Raw genomic sequence first — 22,506 nt, 5'->3', positions numbered from 1 at the left:
AAGCTGGAGGAGTTAGCTTTGGCGCCCGCAAAACGGCAAAAAATTACTTTTATTCAAGGAAACGTTGAGAAGGTGCTGGTTGTATGTGCGACGAATAAGCAGCTGGAAGAAGACACTTTAGAAGTCTGTTCCCCCAAGGGTTGACGACCATTGTTTAGAGCGACACTTCTTACTGAAGCTACCCGCACCATGACACAGAAGTACGGGCACAATGAAGATGAACTACCAATGTCGCTCCGGAGGAAAATATCCAACACCAACATGAAACCAAGACCTCTGCGGCCCATGGTCTATTTTCCAAGATACATTTTGTATTTAATCACTATATAAAACTACTGTACTGTAGTTGTTTTTAGTACATTCTGTTGGCTCTATACAACTTTGTTCATTCCTTTGGGGAAATTTAGGCTTATTGTGTGTTATTAATCTAGCTGAAATTAAGCATTTTTTTCAAAAGTTGAATAATATATGACTAAAATGGTCACATGAAGAAACCTACTAGTTTTGTTCAAGATTGGCGGGCAAGCTTGTTTATGGAGTCATGTGACATGCCTGCTGGAAGAAAGCTTCCTGACAAAATGAATTTGTCTTTGCAAGTCTTAATCAATAGATTATAAATAACTATGTTGTAAATAAAACTAACGATCGGAATTAAACTTAATGTAACGTGGTGAAAGTAGCATTTCTTCTTCACAAAAATAAAAGTAGAAATGTACAGTATGTTACATTAAAACTACTCTGACAAGTAAATTTTTTTCAAAAGGTTACTTAAGTAAATAGAACGGAGTAAATGTAGCGCGTTACTACCCACCTCTTGATATGAGTATTATAAATTACAAGCTTTGTCGCAAAACTTATTTGCTTGAATACAAATTAATTTATAACCTTTATTTAATGTTTTTAAGCAGAATTTAACCTCTATTATGGGACCAATAATACAAATATTGGACTCTTTATACCTTTTTGAGGCGGTAAAGCATCATGGTAGAGGTACTGTCTATACCGTTATGTTTTAAAATAAAAGACCTACCTCAGCTGGGATGACGCCGGGCATCCGAAGATCCATAGAAAAGTTGGGAGTGTTTGTTAAGACTTGTGGTTGATCTGTCCTTGAAAAACAGGCACTGGGATCTGATCCGGCACTTTCCTGAATCCTTAGCAAGAAACAACAAACAAATATTTACATAGCGGTAAATAACAACTGATTACTATAATTATAAAGAATTGGTGCAGGGTAATGGCAATGGTTTGATCAATGAAATCGACCCTTGAAAAACACCAAGTTTTCTGATTCAAGCCCTTTACTTCTACCTAGAGTTAGGTATATTTTACATTTACAGTACATCTTTGAATAGCCTGCTGGAAGATCACACGGCTGCAGACAGTGTTTTTGTTGGATGAGTTTTATATATATATATATATACTGTGCATACATATATATTTGCACACATACAGTATATACAAACGTTTACATATGTATACATAAATCCATACAAAGATATACAGTATATACATACATATGTATATATACACACATAGATTATATACACATACATATATACATGTATATATATATAAATATGTATACATATTTATTTATTTATTTATGTATGTATATATACATATACATACGTACATATACATGTATACATACATACATATCAGTGACGTGCGGTGAGGTTCATGGCTGGTGAGGCACTGACTTCATCACAGTCAGATTTACAAACATATGAACCCTAAAGAGTATCTTATTCATCATTTGATTGGCAGCAGTTAACGGGTTATATTTAAAAGCTCATACCAGCATTCTTCCCTGCTTGGCACTCAGCATCAAGGGTTGGAATTGGGGGTTAAATCACCAAAAATTATTCCCGGGCGTGGCGCCGCTGCTGCCCACTGCTCCCCTCACCTCCCAGGGGGTGATCAAGGGGATGGGTCAAATGCAGAGGACAAATTTCACCACACCTAGTGTGTGTGTGACAATCATTGGTACTTTAACTTAACTTTAACTTTACACATACAAACTGTAGCACACAAAAAGATCACATTTAATTAAAAAAACGTTATTATGGTCTTACCTTTACTTATAAGTGCGGGAACATTGGTGTTCGTGTTGGAGGAGTTGTGAATGAATGAAATATGAAATCCGTGCTGCAGTCTGCAGGTGTACCTAATGTTGTGTCCCTGCAGTCGTTCACGCTCCTCCGGCGCGAGCATTGTTGTTTTTGCACTTTTTGGCTTCTTGTTAAGTGACTTTTTTTGGGTGCATTCGGTCTTGCACGTGGAGGGTTTGGGTGTGGGCTTTGGTTGGTGTGGCGCTCCAGTCGGGGGGTGCGTTCTGCGGCGGGGGGTGCATTAACCGGCACCAGGAGGCGGGGTTACGCGAGCCTCACACAGTGCGTCTTCGCAGCAGTTTTATGATCGCTCAGCACAATAAATACTTTACACACATACAGTTGTTGACAAAATACACTGTACATTATATACCTCAGCTAACTAAACTTTGGAAATGTATAATATTATTCATATAGCAATACTGTCTCACTGCACAGCAGGCCAGCAGTTAGCCGAGTCCGCAATCCATGTTGAGGCACAACTGAGTGACGTGCCTCAACTGGCTGCTGATCACCGCACCGTCTCTTCTCAGTATTTGAACGGCAAATGTGAAAATTCAGCGATTTTGAATAAAAATAATCTAAAACTGGTGAAGTTAAATGGAAAATAACTTTATAGTATAATCACTGAATACATATAACAATTTAATAGATTTTTTTTCTTTTTAAATTTTTTTTCTTTCCATGATGGCAGGTGAGGGAGGCCCTGCCTCACCTGCCTCCAGTGACCGCACGTCACTGATACATATACATATATTCAAACATACATATACACAAACATATATTCATACATACTGTATATACAAGGGTTGTACGGTAAACGATACTAGTAAAGTACCGCGATACTAATGAATCATAAACGGTACTATACCGCCTCCAAAAAGTAAAGGCTCTGTTATTTTAATTTTTAATTATCACGTCGTGACATTGATTTTTACATTTTACGTGCAGAGGAGCATGTTCGGCAGCGCACAATCACGGAGTACATACAAGCAAACACAGTGTGTAGACAGAAAAAGAAGAATAGCCGCATTTTGGCTTAAAAACTAACGATGAAGGTGTAGCTATAACACAAGAGGTGCTTAAAAACATGGCTGGCTAGCTCGCGGCTAACGTTCATTCGCAGTCGGCAATGTTTTAGCTACTTCTCAATCACTAATCCTCGCCTCCATGGCGACAAATAAAGTAATGTTCTTACAAGTATCATCTCTGCAGGATGAGGAATAGCTAAACATGCTTCACTACACACTGTAGGAGGATACAATAGCTCACCGCTAACAACAAGTTAGCCCTCCTCAATGTAAACAAATGCCATGGGTGGATGGATCTACACCTGACATCCACTGTAATGATAACAAGTACAAGAGCGTATCTAGTCGATACTCCAATGATTACATTGATATTTATCGTCACAAAATCGTTTTCCTTTTTTTTTTTAAATGTATATTATGTTAATAAACTCAGGAAAGAGGAAGAGGAAAAATATAACCTGAGGGAAAACAATTATTTAAAGCATTTGTATGCACGTACAATACTTATAACTTTTGGCTATCAGTATGTAGAATTCAATTATGGAATGGATTAAGCGAAGAAGTCAAACAATATGCTAATGTGATCCAGTTTAAACAACAATTTACTTTGAACTCAGAGAGTCTGCAAAGTGATAAACAATCTGAATTTTATTGGAAAAAAATTGAATCTCATTCATCTAATTTCGTAAATCACAACATATTTAACTGTTTATTTATGAGAATCTTAGTTATTATTTATTTACTCATGTATTTATTTATGTATCAATGTGTTTGTGTTACAGATTGAAACAAGAAGTGAACAAACAATTGTGTTAGAAAATGTTTTTGGATTTTAAGAATTAAGCTCTGCTACTTCCTACTCCTATGCTGAACGAAATGCGGCGGTAATTTTACTGTTGGCCTTTGCTTGCCATCAAAGTAGGCCTATGCGATATATAATATATTATATATTATTAATATATAATTATTTCGATGGTGGTCCGTACGGTCAAACTAGACATTTTAGCAGGGTAATGCCAACAATCCGTCCCGACTCCCGACGAACATATTGCTGCGGAACTTTAAATACATTTGGCTAATCGACATAGGTAAAATGTGTCATAACTACTTAGCAAACCATCTTGCAAGAAGCATAAACAAGAGAAACCTACAGCGTAGGACTCATCGATTGCCATTTGAAGTTCCTTAGAGTAAGATTCGGATTCGTATCTGGTAACCTCAGTCATGAAGAGTGGGAGGGGACTACAGAATGTTGACCGTGATTGCAGTACCATTTCTGGCCACAATACTACATATGGCACCTTTAATGTCCATGGAAACAGACTATATGGCTATAAAACACTCATTCACAAACAAGGGTGATCGGTAGAAAGAAATAAAAAGATATCTGGAACAACAATTTGTTTCCTACCTTTTGGACCTGTAAAGTAGGTTTGTTTCCAGGCCATGACTGTGATAAAAGATTGCGAAGAGTATCATATAAATTGGAGGATGGCCCATTGTGGAAGTGGTTCAAACACCTGCAAAGAGGGAACAGACGTTATTGTCCCTGACCTGTGGGTGAAACTGTAAGAGACAGAGTCTACCACACCTGCTTTGCTTGCCCAGTTTGGTTTAAGAGCCCACGGATGAAAGTTGTTTTTGAGAGGGGGCTTCACTCCGTTGGCATGTTCAAATGTTGACTGGGGCTCTACCAATAGCAAGTCTGGAACAACTGCCAACAAAGCAAAGTGCCAATTTTACATTTGAGGTCAGACATTTACACACAGTCATCATTGACATGAGAGGAATTTTAATGAAGTGCATTTAAAAGTGAGCTGCACTTTTTCTGGGGAATTGGCCAATCATTCACAATCCTTATGTGAGACAAGAACACACATCTTTCTTTTTTCTGCATATTCCAGATAGTTAAAAACTATTAGCAAGAGGCAACTAGGTAATAGGGAGTCATCTCTAAAAAACATCTAAAACCCGCCAACAACTTTTTTTTTGATTGATTGAAACTTTTAATAGTAGATTGCACAGTGAAGTACATATTCCATACAATTGACCACTAAATGGTAACACCCGAATAAGTTTTTCAACTTGTTTAAGTCGGGGTCCACTTAAATTGATTCATGATACAGATATATACTATTTTCATAATACAGTCATCACACAAGATAATCATCACAGTATATAAATTGAATTATTTACATTATTTACAATCCGGGGTGTGGGATATGGAGGGGGGGGCTTAAGTTTGGTTGGAATCAACACTTCAGTCATCAACAATTGCATCATCAGAGAAATTGACATTGGAACAGTGTAGGTCTGACTTGGTACATATGTACAGCAAGTATTGGACACAGAGAGAGAGATCAGAAATTATAAGAAAAAGTGACTACATTTCATTGTTTACATTTGATTATTTACAATCCGAGGAGGTATGATGAGGAAGGGAGGGTGTTAGTTTAGGGTTGAAGTTGCCTGGAGGTGTTCTTTTAGTGCGGTTTTGAAGGAGGATAGAGATGTCCTTTCTTTTACACCTGTTGGGAGGGCATTCCACATTGATGTGGCATAGAAAGAGAATGAGTTAAGACCTTTGTTAGATCGGAATCTGGGTTTAACGTGGTTAGTGGAGCTCCCCCTGGTGTTGTGGTTATGGCGGTCATTTACGTAAAGGAAGTAGTTTGACATGTACTTCGGTATCAGGGAGGTGTAGCGGATTTTATAGACAAGGCTCAGTGCAAGTTGTTTTACTCTGTCCTCCACCCTGAGCCAGCCCACTTTGGAGAAGTGGGTAGGAGTGAGGTGTGATCTGGGGTGGAGGTTTAGAAGTAATCTGACTAGCTTGTTCTGGGATGTTTGGAGTCTAGATTTGAGGGTTTTGGAGGTGCTAGGGTACCAGGAGGTGCATGCGTAATCGAAAAAGGGTTGAACGAGAGTTCCCGCCAGAATCTTCATGGTGCTTTTGTTGACCAGAGAGGAGATTCTATAAAGAAATCTCGTTCGTTGGTTGACCTTTTTGATTACCTTGGTTGCCATTTTATCACAGGAAAGATTAGCCTCTAGAATGGAACCTAGGTAGGTGACCTCATCCTTCCTGGCGATAACAATGTCACCCACTTTTATAGTGAAATCACTGACTTTCTTAAGGTTGATGTGGGACCCAAACAGGATGGATTCCGTTTTACCTAAGTGAATGGATAGCTTGTTGTCAGCGAGCCAGGTGCAAATTCTACAGAGTTCAGCACTGAGGATTTTCTCCACCTGTGACTTGTCCTTGAACGGACACCAGCGGGGCCGAGTCATTCGCAACTCTCCATTTACATGCCATGACCTGCATATTAACCAAGCTATAGCAACATTAGAAATGCCACTTACTGGGAGGAAGGACAGGAATTGAAAAAAGAAAGTGAGGAAGGATGCTGCAACACTTTGTGATTATACTGCAACGCGACTTAAACAAATGGATGGACTGACAGGAAAAGTGATTTGACTAGAGGAGAAAGTGAATGTTTTGAGAAGGAAAATGATAAGAGGGATCACACTACTTCTCAAATGATGTGTCAGATTCAGGAAGTAAAATACTCTGTCCGCGTAAGCAATTATGACTGGCTTTCAAATAACATGCATGCTTAATGGTGGAGTAGCTGATAACAGAAGAGGAGGACAAGATGCTACTGCTTCAAAAGTGCAACTGGTGGCCAACTTTCTGCAATTAAAGGGGATAAATGTGTATGTCAAAAACATCAAAACATGCATTCGGAATGTCGAGCAGGCCTAACGCCACAACCGTCATCATCCTAAAGTTCACCAACAAAAACAACAAAGTGGCTTTGCTTGAAGCAGCGCGTCATACTAAAGGAACAAACATCAATGAGCATCTGACAAAACGCAACACTGACATCGCCAAGAAGGCACGCGAGTTGAGGAAGTGTCCCAGTTGTTAAATTGTGTAAAAATATTGTTTTATGAATACAAAAATATTCATTATTGACATTGTTATTATATTAATCTAATTATATTGTAACACAGCTGGAATTTCAATTTATTAGTATATATTTGCATTTGTGCCTTTGAGGTTAAGTTTGAAAAATGATGATAAGAGTCAATGTCCCTAATGTCGGGGGCGAGGGAGTTCCAGAGGCAGGTGCAGAGTGGCTAAAGGCTCTTAACCCCATGGTGGACCAGCGGGCTGAGGGGACGGTCAGGTTGGCGGAGAAGGAAAGGAATGTTGATGTGTAGAAGATCATACAGGTATGGAGGGGCGAGGTTGTTTATAGCCTTGAATGTATGGAGGAGGATCGTGTAGTTGATGTGGTGTTTGATAATAGGAAGCCAGTGGAGACCGAAGAGTAAGAAGTTGCAAAAATCCACACGGGAAGGGACAAAGAATGAACTAGGATTGCAGCACTATTTGGAGTGAGTGAAGGGCGTAGGCCAGTGGTCCCCGGATACGGCCCGCCAGCGTCCAAAATCTGGCCTGAAATTTTATTTTATTTTTTTTATTCTTATTTTTTAATCTGTCCTTTCTTGCCCATTCATCAATCTATTTTCTACTACTTGTTACTCTTGGGGTCTCCTAGCCGCTCAGGCCAATCATATTGTCTAAAAATGCATGTTCCCATTGATAATGTGACGTCAAGTGCGTACTCTTTCAGTCAATTAGTGCGCGAGAGAAAAAAATGGCAAAATCGTGTGTCCGGACAAGAAAGATGCTCTGAATGCGGTGAGTCTGTCCGCATCTACAATTACCATGTATATTATATATACATACATACATACATACATATGTATATATAAATATATGTTAGGTCAGGAAAAAAGACAGAAGCTATTTCATCCCTACTAGACTGTTTCGCAGGTTTCCCTGCTCTTCAGGGGATGTTCAATTAGTTTCTGCTGGTATTCTTTCCTTATTGGTAATGGTATGTTCTTGGTGGAGTAGCCGATGTTGATCTTTTCCATAACGGGTTGTCCTAGAGTGCTCAACAAGTTATATATTGGAGCAAAAATATAGTCGAGGTTTCTGTGGTTTCAATACCGATGTAGAGCGAAATATACGTTAGGTCAGGAAAAAACACAGAGGCTATTTCATCCCTACTAGCCTGTTTCGCAGGTTTCCCTGCTCTTCAGGGATTTGAAGAGCGGGGAATTTCAAGAGCAGGGAAACCTGCAAAACAGGCTAGTAGGAATGAAATAGCCTATGTGTTTTTTCCTGACCTAACTACATTCCGCTGTACTCCGGTATTGAGCACTGTATAACGGATAAACCACAGAAACCTTGACTATATATATATATATATATATATATATATATATATATATATATATATATATATATATATATATATAAATATATATATATATATATATATATATGTGTGTGTATATGTGTGTGTATATGTGTGTGTATATATATATATATATATATATATATATATATATATATATATATATATATATATATATGTGTGTGTGTGTGTGGAGAATGCATATATTTTTAAGAGTTCTTTCTTTATTCATAGTCATGTTTAAAGCAGCTAATATTTTCCCATGTGTCCCCTTTTTGCTTGTATCTTATGTCTGCAAGTAAACTCTGTGCTTTATCTTGAAGGGGTTGGAATGTGGGAGTATAGCATACTCCCTTTTTACCTTATCAGTATTAGAACAATGAGGCTGTATTCCTTTCTGGGCAGGGTGGGGGCTGTTTTCGTATTCAATAAGTTGTCTCTTTCCGTTTGGCTTTCAGACCGCTTCTAGATGCCGCTATTAACGGACTACAGGACTGGTCTCCTAAAGCTTTAGTCAAACTTGATAATATTCCTATTCTGTCTTGATGGTCCTTCTTACTCAACAAATATGTCATCTGAAAGAACTTGGGATTGACCAGTGACTTTAATTCCCTGAGAGGAAGACTGGTCAGATAACAATATATATATATATATATATATATATATATATATATATATATATATATATATATATATATATATATAAATAGCCTGCCCCCCGGCCACATTATTTTAACCCAATGCGGCCCCCGGGTCAAAAAGTTTGGGGACCCCTGGCGTAGGCGGTTGATGATGTAGAGAGGGGAAAAGGTGGATTGGAAAATGTTGTTGATGTAGGTGTGAAATGACAGGGCGCTGTCGAGGACGACATCCATACTCTTAACATGGGGGGATGGGGAGACCAAGGTAGTTTATGGTGATGTTGAAACGGGGGTGCTTTGAGAGTATGGCCTTATAGCCAATGAGGACTACCTCTGTTTTATCGCTGTTCATTTGAAGAAAATTGCTAATGAACCAGGATTTTATTTCTTGTACACAGGCACAAAGGGAGGACGGAGGAAATGGGGAAGAGGGTTTGGAGGAAAATTAGAACTGGGAAAAACCTGACCAAGACGTGGCAGGTAGATGATGAAAAGTATAGGGCCGAGGACAGAGCCCTGGAGTACACCAGAGGGAAAGGAGGGCTGAATGGGATGAGAATGATTTCAACTGGATGAACTGAGTATGGCCAAAAAGACAAAAGTGGAAACAGGCTAGGGGTGTGTTAGATATACTAATGGAGGCTAGTCGGTCAAGGAGGGTGGAATGACATGATGTCAAATGCGAGACCCCCCCCCAAACCCTCCCGCTCCAAAGACAGCAAGAACTGGACTTGGTGAAATAAATGACTAGGTATGGCTTCCTGTTCCTCATGCACCCTTCTCATGGATAGGTTGGCTCTGCTAGAGGGCCGTGTCCGAAAGTTAGAGCAGAGTATCTTCGTAACTTTAGACGCTGTGGACACATTTGCTAGCGTTAGCTGTATCGAGCTAGCGACTCCAGGTTGTCGCAGCCCTAAACAGCCTACAAGCTATGGTGAGCTGGTTATGACACAAAAGTGTCACAAATTTAGTTTAGATTTAGTCCTTTTGCTAGTCCTACACAACAGTCTACCATCCACCACACCTTAGTTGTAAAGGACTGCATCACCCGGAACATACAGTTTAGTAAACCAGCTACAATTAAGTGTATTTCCTGGGCCCGATCACCCGACATTGAAGCTAATCATGGTGAGCTGACTTGCAACAGGGCTAGTAAACACGTACGACAGGCTAATCGCACCACTCTACTCGAACATAGTTGTACACGTCGGCTCCAATGACACTCGGATGAGACAATCAGAGATAACAAAGAGTAACATAACTAGGACTTGTAATCTCGCCAGAAATATGGCTCCGCATCAAGTAATTGTCTTGGGCCCCCTACCTGTGAGAAGCAATGATGAGAGATATAGCAGATTAGTCTCGCTTAACAGGTGGCTGACTAGTTTTTGTAGAGAACAGGGACTAACTTTGATAGATAATTGGCCCTCTTTTTTGGGCAAACCGGGCTTGATGAGGATGGCCGGGCTTCACTCTAACCGGGAAAGCGCCATCACTCTTCCTAGTAAATAGATAACGGTTTGAGTCACACTTAACTAACTACACTAGAGCACGCTCGGACACAGGCAATTACAGCCCGTTAGACCGGGTGAGGAGTCAGTTAAGGTAGAACTAAAATTCCTGCACATGTAGCATTTCTCGTAGAATAATACATGACTCCCATAATGTTTTGTCTCCAGTGATGTGCCAGAGGTAGACATGCATTCTACTGAGGTCACAAATTGCAAAGCGTTAAATCTATCGCAACACCAAGTAAATAATATAAAAATCCCCACTATATCAATTTATAGATGTGATCGAAATTATTTGAGACACACTATGCGAGATGGACGTAATATTATTAATATCTGTATACAAATACCATTAACAAAAATGTCTGAAAACAGCCCATTACCGTAATTTTTGGAGTACAAGTCGCATCGGAGTATAAGTTGCACCTGCCAAAAATGCATAATAAAGAATGAAAAAAACATATATAAGTCGCACTGGAGTATAAGTCGCATTTTTTGGGGAAGTCTATTTGATAAAATCCAACACCAAGAATAGACATTTGAAAGGTAATTTAAAATAAATAAAGAATAGTGAACAACAGGCTGAATAAGTGTACATTATATGAGGCATAAATAACCAACTGAGAACGTGCCTGGTATGTTAATGTAACATATTATGGTAAGAGTCATTCAAATAACTATAACATATAGAACATGCTATACGTTTACCAAACAATCTGTCACTCCTAATCGCTAAATCCCATGAAATCTTATACGTCTAGTCTCTTACGTGAATGAGCTAAATAATATTATTTGATATTTTACGGTAATATGTGAATAATTTCACACATAAGTCACTCCTGAGTATAAGTCGCACCCCCGGCCAAACTATGAAAAAAACTGCGACTTATAGTCCAAAAAATATGGTATATATAATATGGGCTTTTTTAAACATTAGATCATTGTCTCCCTCATTATTAGTTGAAGCTGGAGTACCTAAATTATATTCTTTAACTAAAAAAAATCATATTAGCACCATTCGGTATATATCGTAACAGTAATCATTTCTGAAAAAATTGCACGTCTGCGTGCTGTCTGTGACTTATAATTAAGTATTTTGGTAAATAAAACCCCGGAAAACAAACTCATGTGTTTTCTTGGTGGTCAAACTGTGTGTATGTCACTATTTATCACAGCAAAAGCAGTTGAAAGAGTTAAATACAGCATGCCAGCTCCTATTTTGGCAAAACAAATGGCACTACATGTACACCCAAACTTCACTAACCCTTTTTTGCTTACTCTAGCGTTATACTGCTGATAAAAACAATGTAATGATGTATTTTATATACAACAAGTTGTACACTGTATCCTATGCTTGTGCTACAACACACTATTCATTGTGCAAAATATGAATGTTTAAGGTGAACTAAATTTGATCTCTGAAAGGCATACATGTCTCAAATTCTTCCACAGCAGGACCCCCACCCAGACATTCAACATACAGTTCCATCCATTCTCTACCGCGTGTCCTTCTCGAGGTCGCGTGAAAAACATTTTTTTAGTTTCATTGTCACTGGCCCAAATCACTTAGATAGGAAAACGACACAATGGAAACAACTGCTGTTATTTAATTACTATTTTTTTTAAACTGCTTACTATTCAACACTTCCAAGCTTGTGGCATGGTGTTCAAAAATATATATTTATTTTTAATTATATTATTTTGTTTCTGACATAGGCTTCACGGTGGCAGAGGGGTTAGTGCATCTGCCTCACAGTACGAAGGTCCTGAGTAGTCTTGGGTTCAATCCCGGGCTCGGGATCTTTCTGTGTGGAGTTTGCATGTTCTCCCCGTGACTGCGTGGGTTCCCTCCGGGTACTCCGGCTTCCTCCCACCTCCAAAGACATGCACCTGGGGATAAGTTGATTGGCAACACTAAATTGGCCCTAGTGTGTGAATGTGAGTGTGAATGTTGTCTGTCTATCTGTGTTGGCCCTGCGATGAGGTGGCGACTTGTCCAGGGTGTACCCCGCCTTCCGCCCGATTGTAGCTGAGATAGGCTCCAGCGCCCCCTGCGACCCCAAAGGGAATAAGCAATAGAAAATGGATGGATGGATGGATGTTTCTGACATATTACTTTGTTTATAATGTTTGTGTTGCTTTCATATGCACATTTAATTCATATTTTAGGTACATTAACCTAGGGTTGTACGGAATACCGGTATTAGTATAGTACCGCGATACTAAAGAATCATATTCGGTACTAAACCGCCTCTTAAAAGTACCGTAATTAATTTTCTACCACTTGTCCTTAATAATTTTAACAAAATAATAGAATGCAAAATGACACAATATGTTACTGCATGGGCAGCACGGTGACACAGGGGTTACTGCGTCTCCCTCACAATACGAAGATCCTTGGTTCGACCCTGCGCTCGGGATCTTTCTGTGTGGAGTTTGCATGTTCTGCGTGGTTTCCCTCCGGGTACTCCGGCTTCCTCCCACCTCCAAAAACATGCACCTGGAGATAGGTTGATTGGCAACACTAAATTGGCCCAAGTGTGTGAATGTGAGTGTGAATGTTGTCTGTCTATCTGTGTTGGCCCTGTGATGAGCTTGCGACTTGTCCAGGGTGTACCCTGCCTTCCGCCCGAATGCAGCTGAGATAGGCTCCAGCACACCCCGCGACCCCGAACGGGACAAGCGGTAGAAAATGGATGGATGGGATGTTACTGCATACGTCAGCAGAATAATTAGGAGCCTTTGTTTGTTTACTTACTAATAAAAGACAAGTTGTCTTGTATGTTCACTATTTCATTTAAGGACAAACTTGCAATAAGAAACATATGTTTAATGTACTGTACGATTTTTTGTTAAAATAAAGCCAATTATGCCATTTTTTGTGGTCCCCTTTATATAGAAAAGTATCAATAAGTACCGAAAAGCACCGAAATAATTTTGGTACCGGTACCAAAATATTGGTATCGGGACAGCACTACATCAAACAGTGTTCTTATCTACAATAATGGATTAGATTTTGTAATGGATTAGATTTTATATAGCGCTTTTCTATTATTAGATACTCAAAGCGCTCACAGAGAAGTGAGAACCCATCATTCATTCACACCTGGTGGTGGTAAGCTACATTTGTAGTCACAGCTGCCCTGGGGTAGACTGATGGAAGCAAAGCGAATAATGTTTGTTCTTCAAAGGAAATAATTTTTGAATGTGTGGTTTGAGTGTTTTTTTTAAAACAAAACTTAAAAGATTTCAGTAAAAGTACTTTTTGAAAATGTTTTGCATATTTCAAAATAATATTGCAGACTGAACCACTTGAAACAAATGCTTGAAGATTATATTGTGCAAGTAATGTCTTGTAAGTAGGGATGTCCGATAATATCGGACCGCCGATATTATCGGCTGATAAATGCTTTAAAAAGTAATATCGGAAATTATCGGTATCGGTTTCCAAAAGTAACATTTTTTACTTTATAAAACGCCGCTGTGTACACGGACGCAGGAAGATGTACAGAGCGCCAATTAATCCTTGAAGGCGCTGCCTTTGCGTACTGGCCCAGTCACATACTATCTACGGCTTGACACACGCACTAGCGAACGCAAGCATACTTGGTCAACAGCCATACAGGTCACACTGAGGGTGGCCGTATAAACAACTTTAACACTGTTACAAATGTGCGCCACACTGTGAACCCACACCAAAACAAGAATGACAAACACATATCGGGAAAACATCTGCACCGTAACACAACATAAACACAACAGAACAAATACCCAGAACCCCTTGCAGATACTTGTTTTCATTCAGAAAAATCTACCTCTCACATGTGATGACAAGGAGAAAAAGAATCAGCCCACTCTTTGAGCTTCATCTGTTGCACAAATAGACTAGTAGTCTGGACTGAGTGAAGCTGTTTTATTTATGTTTTGTGCCTTTTTTCCCCAAGCACTTTAAAGGATGGCTGTGTTTTCTACTAGTCTAGACTGAAGCAGTTTCATCAATGTTCATGCACTTTAAAGGATGGCTGTGTTATCTACTAGTCAAGACTGAAGCAGTTTCATCAATGTTCATGCACTTTAAAGGATGGCTGTGTTTTCTACTAGTCTAGACTGAAGCCGTTTCATCAATGTTCATGCACTTTAAAGGATGGCTGTGTTATCTACTAGTCAAGACTGAAGCAGTTTCATCAATGTTCATGCACTTTAAGGATGGCTGTGTTTTCTACTAGTCTAGACTGAAGCAGTTTCATCAATGTTCATGCACTTTAAAGGATGGCTGTGTTATCTACTAGTCAAGACTGAAACAGTTTTTTATTTTTGTGCCTTTCTTGTTTTTATTTGCACATTTTTGTTACTCATACGACTACGTTAAGAACAGGGCAGATTGAGCCCAGTTTATAGTATACTTTGGACTGAAGGTGTGTGCCTTCATTGTTTTTGTAGATGTTGTTTTGAGGCATGATTAAAAAAAAAAGAAACACTTTGTGAAAGTCAAAGTACAGTGTTTCCCGTAGTTGTAGTGGGTATCAGGATTATTTCAGGGAGAGCATGTCTCACATTCCAAGCTGTTGTTTTGAGGCATGTTTAAAAAAATAATGCACGTTGTGACTTCAATAATAAATATGGCAGTGCCATGTTGGCACTTTTTTCCATAACTTGAGTTGATTTATTTTGGAAAACCTTGTTACATTGTTTAATGCATCCAGCGGGGCATCACAACAAAATTAAGCATAATAATGTGTTAATTCCAATACTATATATATATCGGTATCGGTTGATATCGGTATTGATAATTAAGAGTTGGACAATATCGGAATATCGGATACCGGCAAAAAAGCCATTATCGGACATCTCTACTTGTAACCAATGAACACCCCGACAGAGGCACACAGAGTCTGATGCTCTTTTTTTTTTAGCATCATTGCCAACCTGAACACGTCAACAACAGTCCTCAAATGCAACAGTGCAAGTAATTGTGTCTTCTTATCACTGACTAACGCAAACAAATATGTGTTTACTTAGTTTTAATCGTCAGCTGTGACGTGAGCCTTACCGTGTAATTAGGACGATGGTGATAGTATAGATCCCTATGACTCCCTCAGTGACTCATCCCAGGACTCAGTGACAGTGAGAGGGGGCGTGTGAACTGCACAGTGATGCTCTGACGTCACAGTCCAATGGAAGACGACGGGAGGAAACTATGGAAACAGGGCTGAGTCTGACAATGGACCACAGCACGTACTCCACCCACAAAAACGGTAGCATTAGGCAAACCCACGAAACCGTTTAAAACGCCACTTACAAGCAACCTAACCAGTCGGATAGAAAAATAATTGGTTTAATTTCTTTAAAAAATTCAAATTACCCCAGTGCATAAATAACCAGAAATGTATCAGAAAGACTATGCACAGGTAACTAAAATGTGATCCTAAAATAGATTACTAATCACTCAAAGCGTAATAAATTGACGGTATGGTTGAATAGTATTTGACAGGGTCAACGTTACACTGGTCGAATCAGCTTGATTTGGAGGTATCATTTATAAGGTTACTAAACAAATGTACAGGTTTATGTTAGGTTAGGTTTTACGTAATACTTTAAATGTGTTTTATAAAAATGGTTTGTATATTTATTACCTGTTGGATGTAGCTGTGCGTCCTCCTATCTACGTATTAGGACTGCTCCTCCTGTTGTGTTTATGGACTATCTTGTCAGTCACAAAAACACTTCCTTCCTGGTTCTTGCGTTTTCAAAATAAAAGTAAAATATCCTTACGCGATCCTCTTTTTTTTCTGGGGTTGTCTGCGTGACCACTTTGTGGTATTTAACGCGTCCACGATTATTTTATTTGCTGGATTATGACTGCTGCAAAACTCCCTATATTAATGTTTGTGTCATCACAAATGAATTAAAATTTCAGCGATTAAAATTAGCACAATAAAAAACAAAGGAAATATAGACAGTATAAAAGATAATATTTGTCTTATTTAATTTTGTAAAATGTTGTTAGTAAGTGGGCAAGGAGGCTGTAGTCACGCAATGCCATATGTGACGGACCGCACGTAGACGCTTTTATTGCGTCGGTCTATCAGGAAGGGATTGTTAGTTTCCGGTGGTTCATTTCTGGTCAAAATCCACGCGGACTCTCCACATACAACATTTAACTGTTTATGGAGGGTCATTTAACGTTATTGTATATCCCCGCTTGGACATATATAAATACATAGTTTTCGTTTCTGTTCGGACTTTTGTGACCATGGTCGCCGAGGAAATGTGAGAGGGCTGGATTGTAGGTAAATGATGCCACCTACCTCACTTGAATTGTACTTCTTTTTTTAAAAAAACAACTTGCTTTCTTGTGCCTGCGTCATTATTTATATACGTTTTCTGTCTCTCCTGGCAGAATTAGACGTGTGCAGCTCTCTACTAATAACTTGAGTTAATTCCTGTGTCTTAAAATTCAGTGTGTTGTTTTCTGCCCTTGTCTAGTCTCCCCATCTTGAAATAAGTTTGGAGGAATGATTGTGAAACCTGAAAATTACACATGTACAGTACAGGCCAAAAGTTTGGACACACCTCCTCATTCTTTATTTTCATGACTATTTACATTGTAGATCGTCACTGAAGGCATCAAAACTATGAATGAACACATGTGGAGTTAAGATTCAAGATTGTTTATTGTCATATGCTGCTGGGCTTTCTTTATTGTTTGTTGGGTGTTGTGATCCCAGGTGAGGTCCTCGCTGATGTGGGTCCCGAGGAATTTAAAGGTTTTCACCCTGTCCACCTTTGTCCCCCCCTATGTACAGAGGTGCGTACTGTGCACTCCTTCTCCGTGGGTCAATAATCATCTCCTTGGTCTTGTCTGTGTTCAAGGAGAGATTATTATCCTGACACCATGCCACCAGTTCCGCTACCTCCCTTCTGTACGCTTATGTACTTTACAAAAAAAGGTGAAATAACTGAAAACATGTTTTATGTTCTAGTTTCTTCAAAATAGCTACCCTTTGCCAGGCCCGGCCCTAACCAATCTGGCGCCCTAGGCAAGATTTTAGGTGGCGCCCCCCCACATCGGCAGTGAAGTGTATATACTCACAAGAAACCGAATAGCTTTGTCTTTGACCTTTTTTTTTTTTACTTACAACTATACCTAATATATAAAGGGGTGGACAAGTGACTATTACCTGCAGGGCAAACATTAGCTAACCAGAAGGCAATAACAATGTAAACAAAAAAACACCTGCTTAAAAGATCTAATACAAATGTCCCTGAGGAATGTAAGGTGAGTACTGTAATTACCTAACGTTACATTATTATTTTCCATAACAATTTAGCCCCCTCCACAATATTAACCCGACGTTAAAACAGAACTAGCTATTTATTGATTAGCAATTGCCGAATCATGTAACATTAGCTTAATGCTAAAAAGCCTAGGTTACTATCACATTCTGTAACAGACAAATAATTTCATGTAGGCTAACGTTACCTACCTGCTAACTCTGTCTTTTCTCGTTTCTACTCCTCTTCTTTTCTCTTTTTTCTTCCCTGGGCACCTGACAGTTTTGGCCGTTTTGACATCTTGTGTTGATTTTTTGATGTGGTGACGTCCAAAAAGAGTCATGATACGGGAAGGGAGGGGGCGCACCGTGCGGGGGAGAGGGGGGGGGGCGTAATGTTGTAACAAATAATATTTCTATTAAATAGGCTTTACTTTGCATTTTAATTAACGTGGGATTATTTTTTGTATTTAGAAATAATAATACCAACTTTTTTTTTTTTTTTTTTTTTTTTTTTTTTCTCCAACATTTGTGGCACTGGCGTGGCGCCCCCTGATGGACGGCGCCCTTAACATTTGCCTATACGGCCTATGCCACGGGCCGGCCCTGCCCTTTGCTCTGATTACTGCTTTGCACACTCTCTCGATGAGCTTCAAGAGGTAGTCATCTCAAACGGTTTTCACTTCACAGGTGTGCTTGAAGCTCATCGAGAGAATGCCAAGAGTGTGCAAAGCAGTAATCAGAGCAAAGGGTGGCTATTTTGAGGAAACTAGAATAATATTATTATTTATATATTCAAATATCTTGAAGAAAGTAGAATATTATATTATATATATATATATATATTCAAATATATTAAGTTAAAGTGCCAATGATTGTCACACACACACTAGGTGTGGCGAAATTATTCTCTGCATTTGATCACCCCCTGGGAGGTGAGGGAAGCAGGGAGCAGCAGCGGTGGCCGCGCCCGGGAATCATTTTGGTGATTTAACCCCCAATTCCAACCCTTAATGCTGAGTGCCAAGCAGGGAGGTAATGGGTCCCATTTTTATAGTCTTTAGTATGACTCGGCCGGGGTTTGAACTCACAACGTACCGATCTCAGGGCGGACACTCTAACCACTAGGCTACTCAAATATCTTCAAAATAGTTACCCTTTGCTGTGATTACTGCTTTGCACACTCTTGGCAATCTCTTGATGAACTTCAAGCACACCTCTGAAGTGAAAACCATTTTAGGTTTTTTGTTAAGTACATAACTCCACATGTGTTCATTCATAGATTTGATGCCTTCAGTGACAATCTACAATGTAAATAGTCATGAAAATAACGAAAACGCATTGAATGAGAAGGTGTCTCCAAACTTTTGGCCTGTACTGTATATGCAGGCTGCACGCTGTCACCGATTGGGTTCCTAACTTTTATGGACATAATTTCTTGGTGCGACCAGGGCATTGAGGGGATACGCTTTGGTGGCTGCTGGATTAAGTCTCTGTTTTTTGCAGATGATGTGGTCCTGCTGGGACCTTCAGATCTCATTGAATCGGTTGGCATTTGAGTGTAAAGCGACATTGCTCCTGTTTGTTGTTGTAAAGAATGCACGTGACAAACAACGTTCTGTAACAAATATAATTTTGTCTCCCACTTTTGTTTTCCTGTTACAGTGCAACATGGCTCGTCGAAGTAGCACTGCAATCTCCCGCACTGCTCCGATGCTGGCAATTTGCCTTGCAGCTTTACTCCTCAGCAACATCTTGATCTACCTGTATTTGGACTCTGTGTACCAGTCCGATGGCCAACAGGTGACCGTGCATGTCGGCTGCGCGGCTCAACACTTTAAAATGACAACAATGAAGAACTGTACCCCCTGGCTCCAATGTTCCCTGATAGAAACAGAAGTTTACAAGTTGAAGCTCATTGGCCAAGGAGCAGTAAAAAAGGTATTTGAAACGTATTTTGGTCTGTTAACTATTTTATTCCAAATTCCAAATGAATCCAGTGTGTTATTACCTTCTAGAACAGGGGTGCCCACACTTTTTCCGCAGGCAAGCTACTTTTCAATTGACCAAGTCGAGGGGATCTACCTCATTCATATATATATAATTTATATTTATTTATTTATGAGATATTTTTGTTAACAAGTTAAAGGTGTTTAATGATTATCTAAGCATGTTTAACACATATGGATTCCTTTCTTTCATGAAGACAAGAATATAAGTTGGTGTATTACCTAAGGGTGTAACGGTACACAAAAAATTCGGTTCGGTACGTACCTCGGTTTAGAGGTCACGGTTCGGTTAATTTTCGGTACAGTAAGAAAACAACAAAATATAAATATTTTGGTTATTATTTACCAAATTTGTAAACAATGGCTTTATCCTTTTAACATTGGGAACACTATAATAATTCTGCCCAAAAATACAAATAGCTCTGTGTGTGATGGATATGAGCCACCACTAGGCCGATCAGTGCAACAGCAGGCAGTCATGAATGCTAAGGATAATAATAACATACATATACACATAGGGTCCATTGCCAGGGTTAATGTGGTCAACATATATAAAATAAAAACTAAATAAGATAAGGCTCAGAATGGTTTCTTAACAAAACCTTTCTACATATAAAGTGATTTTTTTGAATGATTGATTGAGACTTTTATTAGTAGATTGCACAGTACAGTACATATTCCGTACAATTGACCACTAAATGGTAACGCCCGAATACGTTTTTCAACTTGTTTAAGTCGGGGTCCACGTTAATCAACATTAAACTGCCTGAAGTTGTTGCTCAGATTAAATAAAATGACAAAACTTTTCTTCTACATATAAAAAGTGCAACATTAAACAGTTTCAAGTCAACTCAGCCTCAGATTAATTTTTCTTTTCCCCCCCAGTCTTTAACCCTGGTGACTTTCACTCAATCTTCATGTTTTTTGCCAGAAAAATCAGTTTATCCACATTGTCTGCAGAAAGAAGAAGTGGGTCAAAATCTAGTTTTTAATGCAATGTGGTCTTAAATCTGCTGCTATAAAAACATTTGTTATTGCTTTAGCCCTGCCTGACTCGCCGAGGAGAGGCTGCTTGAATTTGGTGTTTGCACGACGCTCGTCTTTCTCGTCGTTGAAGCGATGTTCACTTGGGGGTGGTGACGCTTCAAATGGGTTAGCATGTTTGACGTGGGCTTTGTACCGAGGATGTCGTTGTGGCTTGTGCAGCCCTTTGAGACACTTGTGATTTAGGGCTATATAAATAAAGATTGATTGATTGATTGATTGATTGACGTGTTGCCAGAAGCATACCATACCGCTGCTGAACAATGTCGGCAAACCGCTTTCGCTTTGTTGTCGTAGCCCGGTCGCTGCTAGCATGCCGTGTGTTGTGCCTCTGTGTGCATTGTTTACACAACGTGCGGTACGCTACTTAATATATCCATTTGGAAACTCGTTCGGTACACCTCCGAACCGAACCGAAACCCCCGTACCGAAACGGTTCAATACAAATACACGTACCGTTACACCCTTAGTATTACCTCATTCTGATGACTTGCATTGATTGGAATTAGACAGTGCTGATAACGTCCGCATTTTCAAATGGAGGAGAAAAAACTCCTCCTTTCTGTCCAACACCACATGAAAGTGGTTGGTTTTAGGCATCTTCTTTGTCCGGCTTTACAAAAAATACTTTGACGGAAAACTCCGTAGCTTGCGAGCTTATGTGTGCTAGCTTTCTGAGATTCTTAGTTTGTTAGCGCAGGCAGGATGAAGCAGGGCTTTTATTGTGAAAACTGGAACTGTGCAGTCGGTCTTTAGAGTTTTAACAGCAGGTACGGTGCGAGATGTTGAAATAAGAAGTGTTTCTCGCCCTCCTCTGTATTTTTTTCTTAATTATGAGGTCGCAGCAGCCAGCGTCATCTCACAAGACCCCCGGGTGCCGTGAATGTCAATCAAGTGACGAAAGTGAAGTCTTAGTGAAGATTGATGATCGCTAATTTTAGGGTCTATTTTTTTCATGCCTGGCTGGCGGTCAACTGACACACCCTCCGCAATCGACCGGTAGCTTGCGATCGACGTAATGGGCAACCCTGTTCTAGATGCTACCACGAGCGCATCAACTGTGAAGCTATTCTTACACTATATAGGTCAACCTCAAGTCATCTGAGGCCCTGTACAAACGAAACAAAACCTTTTCGTTTTAGAAACAGTTTTCAAACTGTAATCAGTCCACATAGGATTGTACCAAGAAATATTACTGTCCACGGAGATATTAAAACGACTCAAAACAATGTAGTACATACACCAACCTGTAAAATCCTACCACAGAAACTTTGCGATAATTGGCATTGGTCTAAAATTTCAGGATGATTATGAAATGCGCTTAAACCTTTTACAAGTAACTCAATTTGACTTTATCTTACCTTTTGAATGCACATGTCCAACTGTTCAACGTTTCTGTACTTTTCACCATATTTGAGTTGGGGAATTTGACAATTATCAGTGAATTATCATTCACTCTGGTCAATGTGAATGTAGACTTTGATAGAGAAAACATCAAGCTCATTAAATGACACGCAACACACTCTTAATGTAACAATAATGTTAGTCTGGTCATGGGAGCACGGTGGGGTCATACTTGCCAACCCTCCCGATTTTTCCGGGA

The 22,506-nt window shown here is 39.4% G+C and overlaps 2 protein-coding genes across 7 annotated transcripts in view; one reads left to right on the top strand and one right to left on the bottom strand.

Moving 5' to 3' along the window:
- Positions 1-22,506, bottom strand: part of pam (peptidylglycine alpha-amidating monooxygenase) — a 109,886-nt gene that overhangs the window by 79,707 nt on the left and 7,673 nt on the right. For 3 of the 5 annotated variants that reach the window (XM_061980633.1, XM_061980636.1, XM_061980637.1), the window contains exons 1-5: positions 16,210-16,476; positions 15,627-15,771; positions 4,737-4,859; positions 4,557-4,665; positions 1,031-1,154 (exon numbers count right to left, since the gene is read on the bottom strand). In XM_061980633.1, the coding sequence (XP_061836617.1) occupies positions 1,031-1,154; positions 4,557-4,645 (213 nt within the window). In that variant the 5' untranslated portion in view covers positions 4,646-4,665; positions 4,737-4,859; positions 15,627-15,771; positions 16,210-16,476. Of the gene's footprint in view, positions 1-1,030; positions 1,155-4,556; positions 4,666-4,736; positions 4,860-15,626; positions 15,772-16,209; positions 16,477-22,506 lie in introns of those variants that run through there. The other 2 variants (XM_061980634.1, XM_061980635.1) reach the window with 2 other exon arrangements.
- Positions 16,678-22,506, top strand: part of pomk (protein O-mannose kinase) — an 8,619-nt gene continuing 2,790 nt past the window's right edge. The window contains exons 1-2 of one of the 2 annotated variants that reach the window (XM_061980657.2): positions 16,678-16,862; positions 19,516-19,791. In XM_061980657.2, the coding sequence (XP_061836641.1) occupies positions 19,522-19,791 (270 nt within the window). In that variant the 5' untranslated portion in view covers positions 16,678-16,862; positions 19,516-19,521. Of the gene's footprint in view, positions 16,867-19,515; positions 19,792-22,506 lie in introns of both variants that reach the window. The other variant, XM_061980656.2, reaches the window with a different exon arrangement.

The sequence above is a fragment of the Nerophis lumbriciformis genome, linkage group LG20 (assembly GCF_033978685.3).
Source record: "Nerophis lumbriciformis linkage group LG20, RoL_Nlum_v2.1, whole genome shotgun sequence".
In the NCBI taxonomy this organism is placed as follows: domain Eukaryota; kingdom Metazoa; phylum Chordata; class Actinopteri; order Syngnathiformes; family Syngnathidae; genus Nerophis; species Nerophis lumbriciformis.
This window is presented reverse-complemented; position numbering and strand designations above follow the sequence as displayed.